Raw genomic sequence first — 19,452 nt, forward strand, 5'->3', positions numbered from 1 at the left:
CGAACCCCCACTGGCCAGGACTCCCACCTCCCCCGACTGCATTGGGGGCAGACCATGCCAATCACTGTCAGTCCTGCCTCCCCGCCCCTCCGCCAATCAGCGCCCCCGCCCCAGAGTTACACCCCCCCCAACACGTTGACTGAGTGGTGGGGGGGTGGAACCTCCTATACCGATACCCGCCATTGGACAATCCTCCACTAAGCCTCCAATTCTATTGGGCAACGGCCACACCAGTCGCGGAAGCTCCACCCCTTCTATATCTAGAACCGGTTCTGATTGGCCGACTCTGCTTCTTTGCGTTCTGATTGGTGTCAAAGCTTCAGACCCGCTTTTCTAAGTCACCCCCGAACGGAGCCGCGATTGGCAGACGCGGTCTGTCACGTGACGGAGAGAGCGTCTGAGGTCACCCTGCGCCTGAGATCACATGACTCTGCTTAGCAACCGCGCAGGCTTCCTTAGCAGCGAGCCCTAGTGCCCATGGTGTGGGACAAGCTGGCGGGCCCTCCGCTGTCACTGGGGCTGGGTGTCCGGCTGCCCGGGGATCACTTCGTCAGCTTCTGCGCCCTCCCCCTGCAGGGCACCTTGGGGCTCGGGCTGCCTGGATCATCGCCTGGCCCCGCGGCTGGCCGAGCTTCTAGGGAGACAGCAGGGGCTGGCTGGGTGGGTAGGCGGGCAGGTGGCTGTGGGTGGGGGCAGCCTGAATGGGTAGGTGGCTGCGGGACAGGCTGGGCGGCCAGTGAGTGGGTGGTTGCAGGGCAGAATGGGTGGCACTTGGGCAGGTGGCTGTGTGGTCGTCTCACTCATGTGTGTAAATCCCCCCCCCACACACACACACAGTCTGAGCGATGCCAGAATTTGCAGCGTCAGATGAGTGTTTAAAGTTTAGAAACCTGTTACCGGTCATTCTCACATGCACATTATCCCATCTCTTGACTGGTACATCTAGTCTTATTAGGAGGTGACATTCACCCCCGTGTGGAGACCCAACATAGAGCCTGGTACGTGCCCTCTCCACTAGGGTGCATTTAACTCGCAGATCCTTGTAGTGGGATGGGCCCCCTTCTGCTCCTTTGGAACTCTGTGGCAACTGCTCCTTGATGTTTGTGGAATGACTCATTGTGCCCAAAGCTGCAGTTCTTCTGCATGGAAATTTCTCCTTAAACTCAGTGCAGGTTTTCTACATGGTGTCTGGATCGGGCCCATGAGTTTGAAAATCTTCTGGCCCTGCACGGGGTAGCTGTTTAGTAAAATCGAATAAGTCAGAGTTGAGTGGTGCAGGATTGGGCTCTCTAACTATCCCACTGTGCTATTGTTTCTTTGTATACTGCGTGCAGTTCAGTGAACACATTGAAAAAGGTAACTATGGGATACTGTTTGTTCTGCTCTTGAAGGCCTGTTTCGTGTGAAAATGAGTCGGTTATATGATACCATAGAGCCAAATGTGATTGATGAAAAGATGCTTCAGAAAGCTGTGGAAGAGCAAGGGCCCCAAGAGGAATTAGGACAGCTTGCCAAAAGGGAAGGCATTGATTACAAAGATGTTACAGAGCTACAGCTTGATTTCAGAAGTAAGTACCAGATTTTTTTGTTCATTAAAGGATAATAGTAGTATGTTTGAAGTGACAAATTGGCCATTAAATAATTGTGACTAGCCTGGAATTTGTCATGTAAACAGTAAGTGACTAAATTTACATTTTTAGCTGTAACCATATGAAAGTTACAATATTAGGAGCTGGATGGCTTAGCTGAATGGGAATGGGCTATAAAGCTTCTCAACTCTGTTATTATTAATTATTACTATTACGATTTAACATTTATCTCATGGTGGCACCAAAATGGCAACAACCAAGCTTGGCCCTGTTGTGGTAGGCCAAGCCAAATCCAATCTTCTGGTGACCACAAGTTGTCCTCATCTGATGGCACTTGAGTAGCTTATGGTGGACACAGTCCAGTTCAGAGTGGACGAGCATCTATATTAAAATAATATCCCAGCACCACCATTGGTACTGATTGACAGCTTTGTTGAAGGGCTCAGCAAAGAGGCCAAGGATTTAATTTGTGAAGGAGACTGAACTACCCACTTGCCCTTCCCATTACAGGTCTAGGTACATTCCAGAAGTGGTGTGGAGTAGTGTGCCCCATTACAGTGTTGATATAGGAATTCGGTCCCTAGCACTGTCAAATTAGCAGGAAATTAATACTCAAAAATTAAAATAAATTGATGGGCAAAATGTACCCTTAATTTGTTCATGCAGTTATTGTGATTGTGTGCATGCCAATGAGGTAACGGTGTGTGCAAATGATGACTTCTGGTCATTTGCACACACCATTTCCTGATTTGTGCATGCATTTGCTTGCAAGTGGAGTGTACAGTTTGCACATTTTTCAGATGCGGTTGCATACGTAATGTTAAAAAAAAATCATGCCGTGTTTGTCTGAGGTCAAAATGTGTTTTTTGTGTTGTTTTCCTCTTCTGTATTTCTACTCCTATTTTTTATCTCAACTCCCACTCGTATAAAGAGAAGGGAAAATGAGAATTTCCTATGCATTCCATCACCATGACCCCAGTGTTTTGCTATAATCCATATCAGCCTGCCCTCAAGTGTCTAATTTTCTCCAAGAATCAAAATGCAATAACGCTTGTTTTCACTCCAGACAGAAGACTATATGATGCATAAAAATTGCGTTGTAATTCTCATAGTAGTTCCACCTTGTTCTCATGCAATGATTCCATAACCTCAGCAGGTGGAGAGCATTACAGAATGTGGGGTAACTTTATAATGTGATAGGGTAGCTGTTTACAATTAGCTACTACCCACCAGTAGCCTGCAACTTCAGAGGAAAGTACTGTCTCATTCCAAGCCTCACTCTTTAAGTTAGAAATCAAAGTGAAGGTCAAGACCTTCTTGTAGTGAATCCATAAAGCCACTCTTGTCTGCAGTGTTGCAGTCAGCATCCCCTCAATGACTTCCTGGCAGTACTGATTAGCAGTGGGCAGTGGTGCAAGACAATGAGGTTATCCCAGCTGTTTCAATCTAAACCCTCATCTAGCCTAAGGACCTTTCAGCAGTCTCCACGGTGCTCTTCACACACCAGTGCACCATCATAATCTGCTCAAAGAGGTAATATTGGGCATGTGTCATTAGTACAATATAGTGTGTGTTGCAGCTAAAGTCTGGTATGGGTGAACTGCGGTATTTTTTGTGTGTGTGTTTAGATATCCTGAAGATTGATAACCTATGGCAGTTTGTGAATCTGACTAAACTGCAGCTAGACAACAACATCATTGAGAAGATAGAGGCATTGGATAGTCTCGTCCATCTAATCTGGCTTGGTAAGAGTTAGGGGTATAAGGCTGGCTTCACTTTGCACTGGTGTAAATCAGGAGTAATTCCATTAAAATCAGTGGAGCTACACTGGTGTAAGTGAGATCAGATTCAGGTCCATGTCATAACTGGAAAAAGGCAGCGGTACTGTCAGTTGATGGCTCAGCTTTTACTATATGTTAAATGTATTTTGCTTGATAGTTGAAATGAAATTGGTGTCTGTAGATTGAGTATGCTGCACTTCTAGAATGAAATAGAATTGTACTTTGAAATGCCTACGCAAGATTTTAAATTCCACTGTAACAGTGTTTGGAAGGAGATACTGGCAACAATCACCCTATGCTAGCACGGGGAAGGGTGATAGAATATGATGGGATGTACCAGGTATTTGTTGTCCCCAGAGGGAGACCCTGCGACCTTGGTGCACCCTGCCCAGAGAAAGTGTCCTTCTGGGAAAAAAAGCACAGAGTTTAGACCTCCAGGAGCTGCCAAGAAAGGCCACTTGGGATCAGCTATGGGTGGAACCAGTGAAAATCAGACCTCCAGCAGCCAGAAAGACTGGGAGCAGCTAGAAACCAATCAGGGCCCAGCAGGCAGGATAAAAAGGGCTGGCTGCTTCCAGGGATTAGTTCTGAGTGATGCTGGGACAGAGGAAGAAGAAGGTCTGTCTGGCTTAACCCAAGAAGCCTGGCTGAACCCTGACTGCGCCTTTGTTTGAGCCAACAAAAGCCTGTTTTGTACTTAGTGGAATGTAAGGCCCCAGAGCGGGCCATTTGGAGTCAAATATTAACGTGACTGCTGTAAGACTAGGCGAGCTCACGGTGCGAGACGCTCCACTGCCTCAGGCAAGCCCACGCCAGACTTCACTACTGCATTGATTTCAGTGGTGGTACACCAGGGTGAAGCTGGAGTTTGGCCCCCAGCCCAGTCCTGCTTACTCAGTCCTTGTTCAGGCAAAGACCCACTGAAGTAAATCAAGGGGTGTTCTGCCTGAATGCACACTCCAGGGTGGGACACTGTGAGGAGAGGTTTGGACCACCTTCATTGCTGCTACCCCAGACTCAGTCATTTGCTGATATGTTCAGGAGGATGCACCTGATAAATCTGATATCGTGGTAGGGGGCATTTTGCCAGATATGCCTGTTATGTTTGGTAGCATCCAAGTAATTAAGATATACAGAGTAAACTCTTAAGAGAGAGAGATTTATCCTTCTCTGGCCACTATTCTGAGTCTGCCAGTAGAGTCCTACAACTCTAGCTTCCATTTATGATCTAGCTGCTTTACTAGTATCAGGAATCAGTTTCCAAAGAGAGCGTTATTTTGGGCATATCGACCTATTTGAAATAAAACAAAACCCATCCTGATGATGCCATCGTGCGGCTCTAAGAAGCTGGAACTTGAACACAGTGGAGCTCAGTTCTACTGCGAACAAAAGCATCTCTCACCATCTGCAGCTCCACAATGAAAACAGGATGTTATGCCCCGTCTCAAACACTGCTCAGGGGGAGATTCCCCAGGGATACAGTCAGCTGTCTGAAGTGCCCCTCAATTTAATTGTCAAATGTCAGAGGACATGAATATCATAAAAAAAAAATTAAAGTATTTAAAATATATATTTAAGAAAAAATTTTTAGGGGAGACTGATTTTCAAAGCTGCCTGTCGATCTTCTGGCTTGGAAAGTCTCATCTTAGGATGTCATTTTCAAAAGTGAATAACTGACTTAGGAGCCTAAGTCCCAATTTCAAAAGTGATTCAGGCACTTCGGAGCCAAAGTCTCACTGAAAGTCAATAGGATGTAGGCTCCTAAGTCTGTTGAAAATGGGAAGTAGGCTCATAGGCGCCGACTCTGTGGGTGCTCCGGGGCTGGCTGGCTGTTTGGCGGCAGCAAGCACCGGGAGGGAGGTGGAGGAGTGGGGATGTGATGCACTCAAGGGAGGAGGCGGGGCTGGGATGGGGATTTGGGGAAGGAGTCGGAATAGGGGCAGGGAGGGGGCAGAGTTGGGGCGGGGACTTTGGGGAAGGGGTTGGAATGGGGGCAGGGTGGGAAGGGGCAGGGGTGGAGTCAGGGCGGGGCAGGGAGCAGAGGGGAGTCAAGCACCCACCGGCACAAGTAGAAGTTGGTGCCTATGAGTAGGCTCCTAAATCACTTATACACGTTTGAAATTTTTACACTAGATCTTTATATAAGTTTAGGTGCTGAATGGGATGTTCTTGAAGAATAAGATGAGTGAAAGTATCCATGAGTCAAATAGCCACAATGGACAAACTCTTCCCTGGTGTATCTCCACTGATTTCATTGGGGTTGCATGAACTGAGAGCAGGAGTTGGCCTAGGGTGCATCACCCCTAGGGTGATGGTTTTGTGATGCAGGCAGCTGTCTAAGGGAAAGAAAGCTAGCTGGTGCTATCAAATTTGTTGCAGAAATTTTCTTGTAAATTGCATCTCTTTAGGCATTTCCTACCCCCTTCCCCTGTGCTATGCACTTCCATACAAGAGATGTCGGTGGATTTAGTCTCTACATCTCTTGCTCCCTGTGTCACTAAAAGGTAGGAGTCGTGTGCTGGACGTGCACACAGCCTCTGGGCAGAGGAGGACTTCAGTGACTCCTCTGTCTGATTTAAGAGTTACATGAACAAGTGGTAGAAAAAGTTGCATCTATTCCTTCTTTGCCAAAAGAGTGGTGATTTTATGCAGAGCCTTGAGAGTAAAGAGGAAAGCCTTTCTTAGGGCTTCATCGGGAATACTGATCACTGCCAGGGAAAACAATTACTAGATATGCTAGATGCAAGATACAAACTGAACTGCAGGCCCCAAGCAATGATGTTTAGTTGAAGATAAACAATTTGCTTGTAAAAACTTCTTGACTTTAATTTTTTTCCCTAGATTTGTCCTTCAACAATATTGAAGTCATTGAAGGTCTGGAAGCTCTAGTTAAACTGCAGGATTTGAGCCTCTATAATAATAGAATATCTAAGATTGAGAATCTGGACACTCTACAAGAACTACAGGTCTTCTCTATAGGAAACAATAATCTAACTGCTTTGGAAAATGTAAGACTCCCATTGTTTCCTTCCTTATCTATCTATCCCTATACACACCAATTATCTATCCATATATCCGTCTTCCCCTCCTTCCATCCCCATATATACCCGTTGTCCATCCATCCCTTTCTCCCCAAATATATCCATTATTCATCCATCCCTTTCTCCCAATATATGCCTATTATCCATCCATTCATGCCTCACGATATATACCCATCATTCATCCATCCCCGTATATATCCATTATCCATCTGTATATATCCACGCACCCTCATACATAGTCTCTGCCTCTCACTCAATCTGAACATCTTTTTAGAGGAGTGACTTCCCCTTCAAAGTCTCACTTTCTGTATAGTCTGCAGTAAGGTTCTAGTAAGATATTCAAGTAGGAAATACCTATTTCAGCTACCTTTCCCATTTTTGGATTATTCACTCATTGGGCCAGATCATGCTACTATTGAAATCAATGGCAAAACTCCTGTTGACTCCAGAAAAAGTGGAAATAGCTTATGTGAATAGAAAACAGAGGCAGAGATTTATTTTGGGTGCTTTGATTTTTCTGCTTGGGCCTTTATGGAGGGCAGTTTTACTAGTCTGAGACCCCTGGGAGCTTATAATCCATCCATATAAAGGACACATTGCCAGGCCCACAGATTGTGTGCCCACAATAAGAGTTGTACTGTATGTATAAGAACCATATAGAAAGCAGTTTCTTTCTCAAATAAAATGATTCAACACTGTGTTAGAAGCCACTGCTTTAAATCTGCAACTGTGCTTCGACAGTCAGTCCAATGTGTTGTGCCAACTCTCTCCGAAGGATGGAGATGTGAGCAAGGTCCTGAGCTAGGACGGAGATGCTAAATGTCACGAATGTCAAGGCATTGCTGCTTGTTGTTCCGATGATGGGCGGGAATGCAGCAGCTCCTTTCTTTTGGCATAGGTGGTCTACCTCAGGAAGTTTAAAAACCTACGCACATTGAATCTCACTGGGAACCCTGTCTGTGAAAATGAACAATATTCAATGTTCATTGCCGCTCACCTTCCAGATCTGGTGTACTTGGACTTCAGGCTTGTGGATGAGAACACAGTAAGTACTTCCATCTTCCCCTTTATTTAACCATTTGGAGACTAGCCACACACTTTCCAAAGCATTCATCGTGTTGGCACTCTGGGAATACATCAGCATTCAAAGGGTTAGAGTAACTCTTTTCTCAGTTGCTTTCTTTCTGAAATACTACCTAGACAAATAAGAGCCATCAGAAATGTGCCCATGGGCTGTATTTTTAACATGCAGAGGATGTAGATGACACCTAACATAGGAAAGCAACAGCAGTCTGGATGTACGTTACACAGAGAGCTGTATCTGACCCAGATTTATTAGGAGGCAGGGTAATCTAACCCAAATGTTTTCTTTGTGTGTATTTCCCAGCGAGAACTTGCAGACATCAAATATCAGTACGTCATTGATGAGCTAAAGCAAGGTGAAGCACAGGCCCTGGCTAAGCTGGTGGAAGAGCAGGCTAAGCAGAAAGAGTTGGAGCACCACAAGGTATGTGTTCTGGAGCTGACTGTATGTTACCACACTGCAAAGAAACCAAACGGCTTCTCTTTTATCTGTTAGAAGATTTAACGGGAGGTTAACATTGATTGAGATAAAAATAAGGTCAGTGTGAATCTCTGGGTCTGTAAATCTCACCTTTTGAATGAAAACAGAAGCTGCTATGTCATTAGGGTGACCAGACAGCAAATGTGAAAAATTGGGACGGGGTAATAGGAGCCTATATAAGAAAAAGACCCAAAAATCGGGACTGTCCCTAAAAAATCAGGACATCTGGTCACCCTATATGTCATACGCATGATATGGAGGAACATAATTCATTGGGCTGAACAACTAAACCTACATGACGGACCTAGGGAAGCTCCAGACTAAATCATACTTTGGTTTCTTGTCAGCCTGATGCGAGATTAACACAATATCAGATCTGATGGAGCTGTTAGCATTATTCACAGTGCAGCGATTTTCCCCCCTTCAGACTTAGTGGCTGGATAACATTGCCGTGTTAATTTAATCTTACGAGTGATTGCAAGATCACAGTGGGGAAACTGTCAAGATATGCAGTGAGAATGGGATAGAGCAGAGTGGTGCCCTCAGCTACCCTCAGGCTGTCTGCGTGTTGCTCTCCTGCCTCCAATGATCTGCTGGCTATATGGGAGTGCTGCAGGTTTGTTTCCATGCCACTTGCTTGTTCCACGCACTCTGCTTGACATCAGCGTTGCTCCCGCCTCTAAGCACGTGGGCAGAGCAAGGAGCAGATAGCGATCAGAGGAGCACCTCCACGGGGTGGCTGTTGGAGGCCTGTGCCTCCTCCACAATGACATAGATCCCTAAAAAAACAGTCATAGATCCCTGTGCATTAAGATTGACGTGGAGGAGTGCCGAATACATGGAGATGGGGTCAAGGAGGAAAAGTCATAGATGCTGAGGGACCTGCATGGGGCCCTTCATGTCTTCCTTTGCATAGGGCCTCACAAAATCCGTCCCGTTTATGCCTGAATACCTTAGATATCACATCGCAGGACCACAAAGCGGAGTTGAACTGCTCTGTCACATTGTTTGGTGAAAGAGCCACTGTCTAATTCCGGTAGCGGACTTATCAATGATTGTATAGTGTTTTCCCTGGAAAGCCAAAAACCTCCCCCCACTATATAGTAGTAATGATCTGGTCCATTGTTAGGAGATTCACATTCCACAGCGGGAGGCACCCGTCATTCAGAACTGGAGAGTTAAATATCTTTGAGGATCTGGGCTGACATTATTAGGTGCCATTGATTTCAATGGGCCATTCAGCCTGACTGAACCTTCCTTAGCACTTTGCAAGAAGAAGCAAGGTGTTACTTTAGTTCTGCAGCAAGTTGGTGCTTTTTTTTTTTTTTTTAAATATTGTACTGATTCTCTCCAAAGGCTGCTTACGTCGAGTACCTGAATGGACCCTTCTTATTTGAGAGTATGTACGCAGAAGATACAGAAGCTGCCAAGCTGGCTTACCTCCCTGGAATGTCTGACTTGCTGGAGACATATCCTTCTGTTAGAAAATCTAATGATAAAAGCTGATGACTTCAGCTCACAAGGATGTGCATCAACAGGGACTCTTCATCTGTTCTTTTTATGCAGAACTGAAAGCTATATTGATCTGAGATTGGAGACTTGCTGTATTCAGTCTTGGACCAGTGCCTTAAAAGTACTGCTAGCCCATGAGACCACTGACAGTTTTAAGGTCGGATATTTCATGAAACACAAGGGCTATAAACAAATGCTTTGTCCCACTGGCAAACTGGAAACCCCAAATTAGGAAATCCCATTTGTATAAAAAGCTTGCTTCCAATACTGACAGGTCATGAGATTTCAGAGTTTTACAATCACATCATTCTGATTACCATCTTGCTTTTTCTCTACTTGAATCAGACTTGCTAATAAAAGCCAATGCCTTCTGAACCTCTAGAAATCAGGGCATTTACAGTCTCTTAAAGCCGAGAATGCATCCAACCTTTCAGATGGCGTAGTGATTTCATTTACATCTGCAGCAGAATGTGAGATAGCAATTGCTAAAATCATGTTTCAGTTCAAGTGGTAGGGCATAGTAAGAATACTCAGGATTATTCTAGTCAAATATCTCACAACCTGCCAGTTATATGCAGTGTTGTGGTAGCCATGTCAGTCCCAGGATGTTAGAGAGACAAGGTGGATAAGGTAATATCTTTTATTGGACCATGTAAGCGTGTGAGACTCACCCCTGCAGCGCCTCCTGCTGGTTATCTCAGGGAATTAGCTCTCCAGCTATTAGAGCACCCTCTGCAGATTGGTGTCCAACTACCGCTCGGCCCCCATGTCCCTCCTGGACTCCGGTACCCTTTTATCTGGGGTGCTGCCCCCTGGGAGTAACCCCTCCCTCTCAGGGTCTCCCCTCCCCAGGGACCCCCAAACCCCACCTTGCCTCAGCCAGGGGCTACTGCCAGTCAGCAATGAGCCCCTGCTCCCTGGGGCAGACTGCAGTATAAGAGCCAGTCATCACAGGCAAGGGGGTAGGACCTGCTGTCTTCCTCTACCACCCAGTACCTCAGGGGTGGGCCTAGGACCAGGCCCTGCAACCTGGGGGTTTGCCAGCTTGGAGCTCCTCTGACATTTCCCCATCCCTGCTTCACTCCTAGTACCTTTGCTACAGACAGCCAGGCCCTACTCCCTCCAAGACCAGAGAGAGAGCTACTCTAGCTCCAACCTAGCAGCCTTTTATAAGGACCTGTTGTGCTGTGCTTGGGGCATGGTCCCAGCTGTGCCTGCTTTCCTAAGCAGCCTGGGCTTTTCCTTACAGCCCCAGTCCTCTCCCAGGGCTGGCCTTAACCCTGTCAGGGCCGGAGCGGGTAACCACCCCACTACAGACCAACTTCCATTGGTCAGAGAAACAAGCTTTTGATCTTATAAACTCAAAATCTGCCAGTTAGAAACACTAACCCTGTAGGACCAGTACAAACACATTCACGGCTAGTACATTTTTCTAACCACCGATCCTGGACAATGATCAAAAAAGCAGATCATTTTATCATTCCTTTTCTAGCTCAGATTAATGGAACATTGGCAAGGCTCCACATTTGCCCTTGCTTATCATCGCTCAACTTTCCTGTTGTCAGGAAAGTTCATCAGAGACTAAATATAACAGACGTTTGAAACAATTCAATTGCCAAGCAACTTTCAACCCTCCCCCCTCTCCCCAAGAGCCAATATCTTTGTGGTGCTACCAAATCAGTGTGTTTGGGGCTCTGGCTCTTGAGGAGGATTTTTTAGCTTTACAAACACTGTACTCACAGCTGTGCAGAGAGGCAGGGTCAGGGCAGAGAAGAGTCAGGGGCAAATGCACAAGTTGTTTCCTTTTGTGCCCGCCATGTTGCCCCTCCACACAGTTAAGGTAGGAAAACCCCAGTGCGAAACGATGATGTGGCCCAAGCCTTCAAGGTGGTGAATGCTCAGCTCAGCACCTCAACTGTCAGTGAGCTCAGTGGAGTTATCAGTCAAGATGCTTTGCCTCGCGTTGAGGTTGGTAATAGCTGGACATCATAGAGCAGTGTTGATTATCATGCAACCATGCTTAGTGGGTTGACTCATTGAAACTATTACAGATTATATACCTTGACTCTGGTTTCACATACAAGAGTAAATTTGTATTAATTTGTGAGAACCTCTTTGCCTATGGTCTGAAAGAGCATGAAAAGCGAGAAGCTGAAGTCTCAACCTTCTACGAGTGCCTTCAAGAAGCAATACAGGACAGTCAACAGCAAGGCACAAAAATAATCCTAGATTTTGAAAATGACAGCCAGGGGGTATTTGATTACAGCTTTTATTTGTTGAAATGATTTCTGTGTATCAGAGGCCAGAGTCTGATCTCAGGGATGTATGGAGTAACTCCACTGAGAACAGTTTAATGACTCCAGGTTTACACTAGGTTAAGGGAAATCAGAATATGGCCCCAGATTTTACTGTATATGTTTCTATGGGCTTGTCTACACTGGAGGGATTGACATTGTGTTAACTAACATAATGTCGAGCATGACTTAGCACTCATTATAGACAAGGGCTGGTGTGTTTAAAATCACATCATCTGGCCTCTGGGGCAAAGCACAACCAGCTGGTGTGGTTTTAAACATGACAGTCCTTGTCTCTGTGTATTCAACATAATGATAACACCAAGTCTTTTCCTACTACAGACAAGTCTTCTTGTTAATTGTTCTTCCTAAAGGCTTGGCAGGAGGGCTGTCAAAGATTTTTAACTGAAATTTTTTTCCACAAAAAAATGGTGTTTTTTTAAGAAAATGACAATGTTCACAAAAAAAGTTTCTTTTGAAAATTTTCATGAAACTAACTGAAATGAAAGTTTTTGATTCTAGTATAGAATCCGAAGGGACCTCAGGAAGTTATCTGGTCCAATCCCCCGCTCAAATTAGGACCAATCCCCAACTATTTCCCCTCTCAATGATTGAACTCACAACCCTGCGTTCAGCAGGCCAGTGCTAAAACCAGTGAGCTATAGAAGTTTTCATTTTATTTTTGCCTTTTGGTCCATACCCAGGTACTGTGCCTCCACTGGAAAAGGAGAAAGAAAGGGAAAACCTGACAAGATGATCATTATTTATTCAAGAGACAAGATGGGTGACATATCTTTTAACGTCAGTTGGTGAGAGAGACAAGCTCTCAAGCCACACAGAGCTCTTTTTCCCGACTGGGAACCTCTGAAGCTTGTCTCTCTCACCAACAGAAGTTGGTCCAATAAAAAATATTACCTCACCTTCCTTGTCTCCTTATCCTGGGACCAACATGGCTACAATGACACCGCAAAAAATGATTTATTCAAATCATTTTGGTTTCAATTCATTTTGTAAAAAAAAAAGAAGCCACAAAATAACTTTGAACAGAAAAAAAAGTTCATTTTCTTTGAATATTTTGGCAGCAAATACCATTTTTCAACCAGCTCTGCTTTCCAGAGAGCTGCAGCCACATCACTGGGGAAGGCAAGGTCATAGCTTCTAGCTGCATCCCTTTCTACCCATGTAAAATAGAGGGGCAGTTATTATTGTTTCTAGAGGTCCATGGAAATATCAGCTTGGCTAAACTCTGGTAAAGGGCTTTGTCAGCTGTATAGAACAAGCCGCTCATGATTGGCGGCAGTGAGATCCCCTGTGCTCAGCATCTCTGAAAACAGGCTGCTTTTATTTAGGTGCTTTGTAACAACGTGGCAGGATGCTGAGTCATTCTGTTACCAAGTGCTTGAAGCCTGTGTGCAGGCGCAGCGTATATTAACACTGACTCATGAGCAAGTGGACTTAACTCCAGCCAGGGTAGAAGTGGGGTTGAGGCCTCAGAGGTGTTGAATGGAAATCCGGGGCTGGGGGGGAGAACACTTAGGAATATGTTCACAACCCCATTGTGCTAGGTACTGTACAAACAGAACAAAAAGTCCCAGCCCCAAAGTGTTTTTATTTGAGTTACCAATAAATCCACACTCAAAATGTGGGTAAGTTTGGATTTTAGGCAATATGTCTGTGTACTCCTCTGCCTGCTTACAAGCTTAGATACGAATTTAGGTGCTGAATGTAGGCACCTTGTGGCGTATGAAAAATTCTGACCTAAGTGAGCTGGTCAAGGTGAGAGAGGGAGTCACAGTCAGTCAGAATTGCTGCTAAATGGATCTTGCAGGCTTAGTAATACCAGTTTAAAAATGGGTGGGAGGAGATTAGAAGGTGATAAAGTATAAACCATTGCTAGGCTCCATTTGCCTAGCTATAATTCCATCATGCAGGTCTATATGAACTGCAAGACAGCTCAGCTTGCTCTGAAGCTGGTTAAGGAGCAAAGAATTATGCCAAAGCCCTAAAGCAGCAGGTGTTGCTAACAGGAGCCCGGTTTTAATTGCTTGGGGCCTCCTGGCTTGATTACTTATATAAAGAAATGCCCTGTTTAACATTACAGTGTCTGCATAATCTCGTTTGATTTACAGATAGCCCTCTGCAATGGTTCTTGCCTAATTTTAGCCCCTTCTATTGGCTCCAACTGCGAGGTGCATTAGGCTCCTTCAAAATATATTTTTAACGCTCAGATTTCAGTAGGAAAGATTTATTACAAAGACACTTCTTGAAAATAACCTTTGCTTAGCATATACATTGCTTAGCAATATTAAGATTGTTGACCGCTGTGAGGCTGATGTCAGTATTTAACTTTGAAGAGCAAGATTTACTGTCATTCACTGTAACAAGAACTCATCACTTGTGATATTCTATTACATATCTTCTGAGTGCAAAATCCTGGGCCCATTGAAGTCAGGCAAAATTCTGCTTGCTTCCAAGAGATCAGGATTTAGACCTGCATTTCTTAATAAGGAGTAATTGGAAGTCTCTCTAAGAATTTCAGAAGGCTTATAGTTTTTCCTTTGACATGGACTTTCTACATGTGAGATGAAGTAGGAGGTCTAGGGAAAAAGCCATTTGCTGACTGGCAAGCAAATTAGACTTTTCACGCAACTTGCTGCAGTGGAATCTTGTTGGTTAACATTGTAGTGCACCTTGGTATTACTGACCTCTGAGTATGTAAACCAGAGCCACTTAGCAAGCCATCACATTTCATTTCAGCCAATCGTGAGCCAGAACTTTTCTCATGTATGTAACAATAACAGTTAATTAAATTGCAATGGAATGGTGAGCATAAATGATATTGTATGTCTCTCTCTGTTTAGCTGTTGGACGTGATTCAAAACATGAGTAATTTTGAGATCGCGGACTCTAAACTCGTAAGGTACAATGAGGACATCACTCAGCTGTCAGACACACTTATGACCCTGGAAATGCAGACAGTTGACCAGCTAGAGGTAAGGCAAGGGGATATATCTGCTAAGCGTCAGATAGAAAACACTAGGGCTGCTTCTCTGTTGCCTTATGCCTTGCGTAGTCCCACTTGTGCAGAATGAGCATAGAACTCGATCATTCTGGGTAGTGTCTGACACCGGCTTTATTCTCACTCTGCACAGGAGCGAGTACATGACTTGCAAGGCAGCGGAGAATTGGACCCAGTGTATTTATATGTTGCATCGGCACTTACTATTCATGCACTGCTATTGAGGATGAAGGCATCGGCGTTGGCTAAAGGGTCATCCGGGAGGTTATTGGGCCGTTTTGTGGAAGCTGTTCCCTAGTATAGGATTTCAAGGTTCTAGTGGTGTAATTCTTTCAAAGGGATCATTGCTGATTGAAAAATTACACTCATGCCCCAATCCCAAGTTAGTCCACTTTCCTGAGCTCCCCACTGGGAGCATGACTATGGTAGCTCATAGCAGAGTTCAAACCGGATGCTTAGCAGATCGGGTAGGAGGGGTTAATTTATTTATTTCATTATTACCAATAGATTTTGCAGAAATATCAGAGGCGGTTTTCACATGTCCTATTTGAGGCACCGGATGTTTTAAACCTTTGATTAGGGATGTTAGGGAAAGCAGAAGCTCTAAGAGACTATCTTCTGGTTTTGAAAGAGGCAGCAAGAAGCAGCACCCACCTTCCAGGATTTAAACAAAATATCTCATAATCGCAGCTGTTAGTTATGCTCCTGATGGCAAAGTCTTCAAGAAGCCTGCAGCCTCATAAACCAAATGAGAAACTTTGACACCTGGCTCTAATCAGAGACAAAATGTTCTCTAGTCATAATGTACATAGAAGGTTTGAAGTGATTTGATGGAGTGAACTTCCTAGAGTCTGTTATAAATGCATCGCTCCATCAACTCTTCCCAAAAGGATTGAATCTAATCTTCCCTGACATTTGCATACCAGTGCAGAAAAGCACATGCCTTTTGGTGCTTCAGCTTAATTAATTTATCTGAGGTACCTTCAGTCCCCAGCGGTGCTGATAAAACTGATGAATCAGATCAAAAGTGTATTGCATTTTAGACTCCTCCCTGGTTCTGATCTGTGTTGTATGTGTGTGAGTACTTGGTAACTTTTCCTTTTCTTTTCCATGTTAAGGAAATAATAAAGGATTTTGAAAGAAACATTGCCGACCAGGTGTCAACATTTATTGAGAACGTCCAAGGGATATATCCTTTTGGCAGTCTACTGGCCTGAACTCTGTGTCGTATAAATCTGACCTGCTGCAAATGTGTTGCGTCACTTCACAACATTACTGCAAGGCCCAGAAGTCAGCACTCACTGTATGGAAATGGATTGTTGCTTATTAATGTGTTGTAGGCTTTGATTGATTAATTCTTAGGAAACATTTCCCTGTTCATGAAATACAGACTCCGCTCAAATACTTCTCTACCATATTCTGAGCAAGACAACCCAGTCAGGAACTGCTACACAACTCAGTGATGAGGATGTAATGAAATTACAGAGTTAGGTACCTAATTCTCAGTGAAAGCACTGGGAATTAGATTCCTTGCTGCTCTGTGTGCCTTTGAAAGCCCACCTCTGTTTCTGAGCAAACTCTTGGTAAATCTGACCGTGTGATATCTCTGCATTGCTGACATTTTAAGAGGTGAAATACCTAAAACTCCTCATGTACTGTCTCTTTGTGCCCTAGATTGTTGTGCAGCTGTGTGCTCCAGAACAGCTGCCCTCTTCTGCCTCAGAGGTGGTTGCATTGCAGTGGCAGGTGAAATGATTTTTATATACACAAAACTCTGGGCCCTGTGCAAGTACTTGTCACGTTCAGAGTTTTGCATATGCAAACAAAGGCCTCGTTGAACTTCCTGTGCCAACGGCCCCCAGTGTCAGTTCTGGATAACGTAACACAATGGGGGTAGTGGGGATTGCTTTTGAACACTCCAGGACCTTCTCCACCAGCCAGCTCAATTACTTTTGGGGCTTTGCAATGCAAACTCGAGGAAGCAGAGTTTTTACTGGCCACCTGCTTCACAGGAGGTGGACGAATCGCCTTTTAGGGTTAGCAGTGCTTGCTTACGTATAACGTCATTCTCTGTTGATGTTCAGCACCAGGTCCAGCCTGTCAGAGGCCGCTCCAATGCCACTGTTCTTTGTTTCTTAACCTTCTTCCATACGATGGCTCAATGCCGGGATCTAGAAAATCATCACCATGAGAAACTGCTGGAGATCGCAATCAACACTCTGGAGAAGATAGTCAAGAGCGAGTTTGATGAGGAGATGCCAGATGATGTTCGACTGGTGAGGCCCCCAGTTGTGTCTGGAGCTTAGGCTCTTCTAGGAAGCAGGGATCCCAAGTGGGGAGGAGGAAGGGAGCGCAGCATGTTCCCAGTCAGGATTGGGTTTTAGAAACCCAATATCGTTTTGAATTATTCTGCCAAATCTAGAAGTAGTTTCCTTTCACACACCCCCCACACCTCCCCACAAATAAGGCTGCAAGGAAGTCGTGGTTTGTCGGTTCAAACATTGTGGCTGAAGTTTGTTGAAGTTGTGGTTTTGGCATGGTCAGACATCAGCATGGCATGAGGCAGATACTCCCTAGGGGTCTCACAAGCCTTGTCTCAGGCTTCCCCTCAACCTGTTTCCTGATGAAACTCTGGGTATTTCCCCCCACCCCAAGTAGCACTACCCTTGCTCCAGCAACTTCTTCCAAGGCATTCAGCCTCCCCTCCATGGCACAGAAGAGACACCGTGTGACACCCCTCCCCTTGACTTTCTAAGGCAAGCATGATGGAAGGGCAGCCAGGCCAAATCTGAGTGAGTGGCATTATGAGCTGGCGCACAGGGTCATAACGCCATGCAAAGTTGCAGCAATTATAAAAAGTTGCCATGTTTGTTAAAAAGTTACGTTATGTTTGACAATAAAAATCACAGCCCAGAATTTTCTTACACCTGTACCCAAAAAGCAGTAGTGCTAGAAAAATGGCAGCCCTGGGCCTGCAAGGGCAGCTCGGCTGAAATGGGGAAGGGAAGATGGTGATGGCACTGCAGCTTTCCACCAGGGATGAAGACCTATTTGTGTTGTGGCCAGAGCTCTGCTGCTGGAAGCTGCCTGGGAGAGGTGTCTGTTCTGACTGGCCCGGTCGTGCCCCCTCCTAGGCCAGCATGGCTCTCTCAGGCTGATCTCTAAGCCCTCCAACACAGCAGGAGTTTGTGGCAGTGTTAACCTCTTCTGAGTGCACTTTTCCATTTACCATACCTGCTGGGAGAGGCTTGGAGCTGGGACTGACAGCTGCCAAGATAGGCTTGCCAGATGCTGGAAGGCAGCAGAGTCTGGAGAAATGAGCATGGGGTTAGGCGTTTACTCCCATCTCTCGTTTGCTATGCAGCCTTTGGCGAGTTACTTCTGCGCTGCATCAGTTTCCCCATCTGTAAAATAGTCCTTGCACAAGGCCATAGTGGGGCTAAGTTTGTACAGGGCTTTGAACAGGTAAAGCATGAGATGTACCAGAGGGAGCTTTTATTTTCTTCTCTGATGGTGCTATCAAGTGCTGCACTGTGACACATCTAGTTCTGAGACCTGCTGCTTTTATATGTGAAATCCCCATCTCCCATCGCTCGGTCAATTTCACTCCCTAGCTTTTTGTGGACAAAGACACCATCGTCAACGCAGTGAATGCCTCCCACGATGTCCACCTGCTGAAGATCGATAACAGAGAAGATGACATCATCACCAAAGCCAATAGCTGGTCATCTTCGGTGATTGAGGAGGTAAGGAAACCCCTGCGGCTTGGGGAGCAAAACTCTGCTCAGGGAAAAGACAAGCCGCAAGGCAATGAAAGCACGTTGGCCTACAGCTGCTTCCTAGTGCAGCAGGCAGAGAGGCACCAGGGTCCAGCCAGTGTAGCGGGGCCACTGCCAGGAAGTCAGAGGGGCTGAGGGAGGTATCTCCCAACTTTCTGCTGGGCCCTTTGGCTACAGCAGGTGACTGAAGGTTTGAAATAAGCCCAAGGACCCACTGTCTGATCGCACTCTCCTCAGGTTCACAAGAATGAGCTCAGCAGAAACCGCAACCGTGTGAGAGAGATTAATCAATACATCGACCATCTGCAGGAGGAGCTGGACAACATGGAAAGCCTGGAGCAGATGGAGTAGGCCAACAGTGGCTCCCCGGTTAGGACACAGGCCTTGGTGATCTAACAGGTGCGCCTCACCCTTTCTGACAGCCCCCTTGTAAATATTCACTGGCGGGGATGTTTCATCCTGGGGTGTCACCCACTGCCCCTCCCCGAAAAAAATCATATGCAAATAAAAATACCATTTGAGTTTGGAAAAGCTCTTGAAGAGGAGCTGAGGATTTCACTTTGAAGACCTCTGAGACTTATGGTGCAAATCAAAGCCAGCTCACAAACAGCTAGGTCCCTGATTGAGTTGCGATTCTCCAACAGCAGGCCATGGCTGGAAGGTTTGGCACCTGCGGGCAGTGTCAGGAGCCTGGGACTCATGCAGCAGCTGGCACGTGGCAGGGAAGAGAACACTCTCCATCAGACTAACCGCTGCCTCCCTAACAATCATGGGTTTCTGGCCCAGCAAGCCTGAGGTTTGAGGCTCTGCACTCCCGGTAGCCTCCTCTTTCCTCTGCCCCACACTAAGGCAGCTTCCTGCAGCGTGCCCAGA

The 19,452-nt window shown here is 45.6% G+C and overlaps 1 protein-coding gene across 3 annotated transcripts; it reads left to right on the plus strand.

Annotated features, from left to right (window-relative positions):
* The first annotated feature begins 412 nt into the window (after positions 1-412).
* DRC3 (dynein regulatory complex subunit 3) lies at positions 413-19,105 on the plus strand. Of its 3 annotated transcripts, none has more exons than XM_044978872.1 (13): positions 418-660; positions 1,392-1,568; positions 3,218-3,334; positions 6,212-6,378; positions 7,310-7,456; positions 7,799-7,918; positions 9,332-9,444; positions 11,565-11,739; positions 14,643-14,774; positions 15,919-15,989; positions 16,953-17,076; positions 18,415-18,546; positions 18,817-19,105. In XM_044978872.1, the coding sequence occupies exons 2-13, from the start codon at positions 1,409-1,411 to the stop codon at positions 18,928-18,930; spliced, it is 1,572 nt and encodes a 523-aa protein (XP_044834807.1). In that variant the 5' UTR covers positions 418-660; positions 1,392-1,408; the 3' UTR covers positions 18,931-19,105. The 3 variants fall into 3 exon arrangements, with proteins under 3 accessions (XP_044834809.1, XP_044834807.1, XP_044834808.1); XM_044978873.1 differs by lacking the exon at positions 418-660 and adding an exon at positions 743-998; XM_044978874.1 differs by lacking the exons at positions 15,919-15,989; positions 16,953-17,076; positions 18,415-18,546; positions 18,817-19,105 and adding an exon at positions 14,934-15,865 and having other exon boundaries at positions 413-660.
* Positions 19,106-19,452: the final 347 nt, after the last annotated feature.

The sequence above is a fragment of the Mauremys mutica genome, chromosome 11, assembly GCF_020497125.1.
Source record: "Mauremys mutica isolate MM-2020 ecotype Southern chromosome 11, ASM2049712v1, whole genome shotgun sequence".
In the NCBI taxonomy this organism is placed as follows: domain Eukaryota; kingdom Metazoa; phylum Chordata; order Testudines; family Geoemydidae; genus Mauremys; species Mauremys mutica.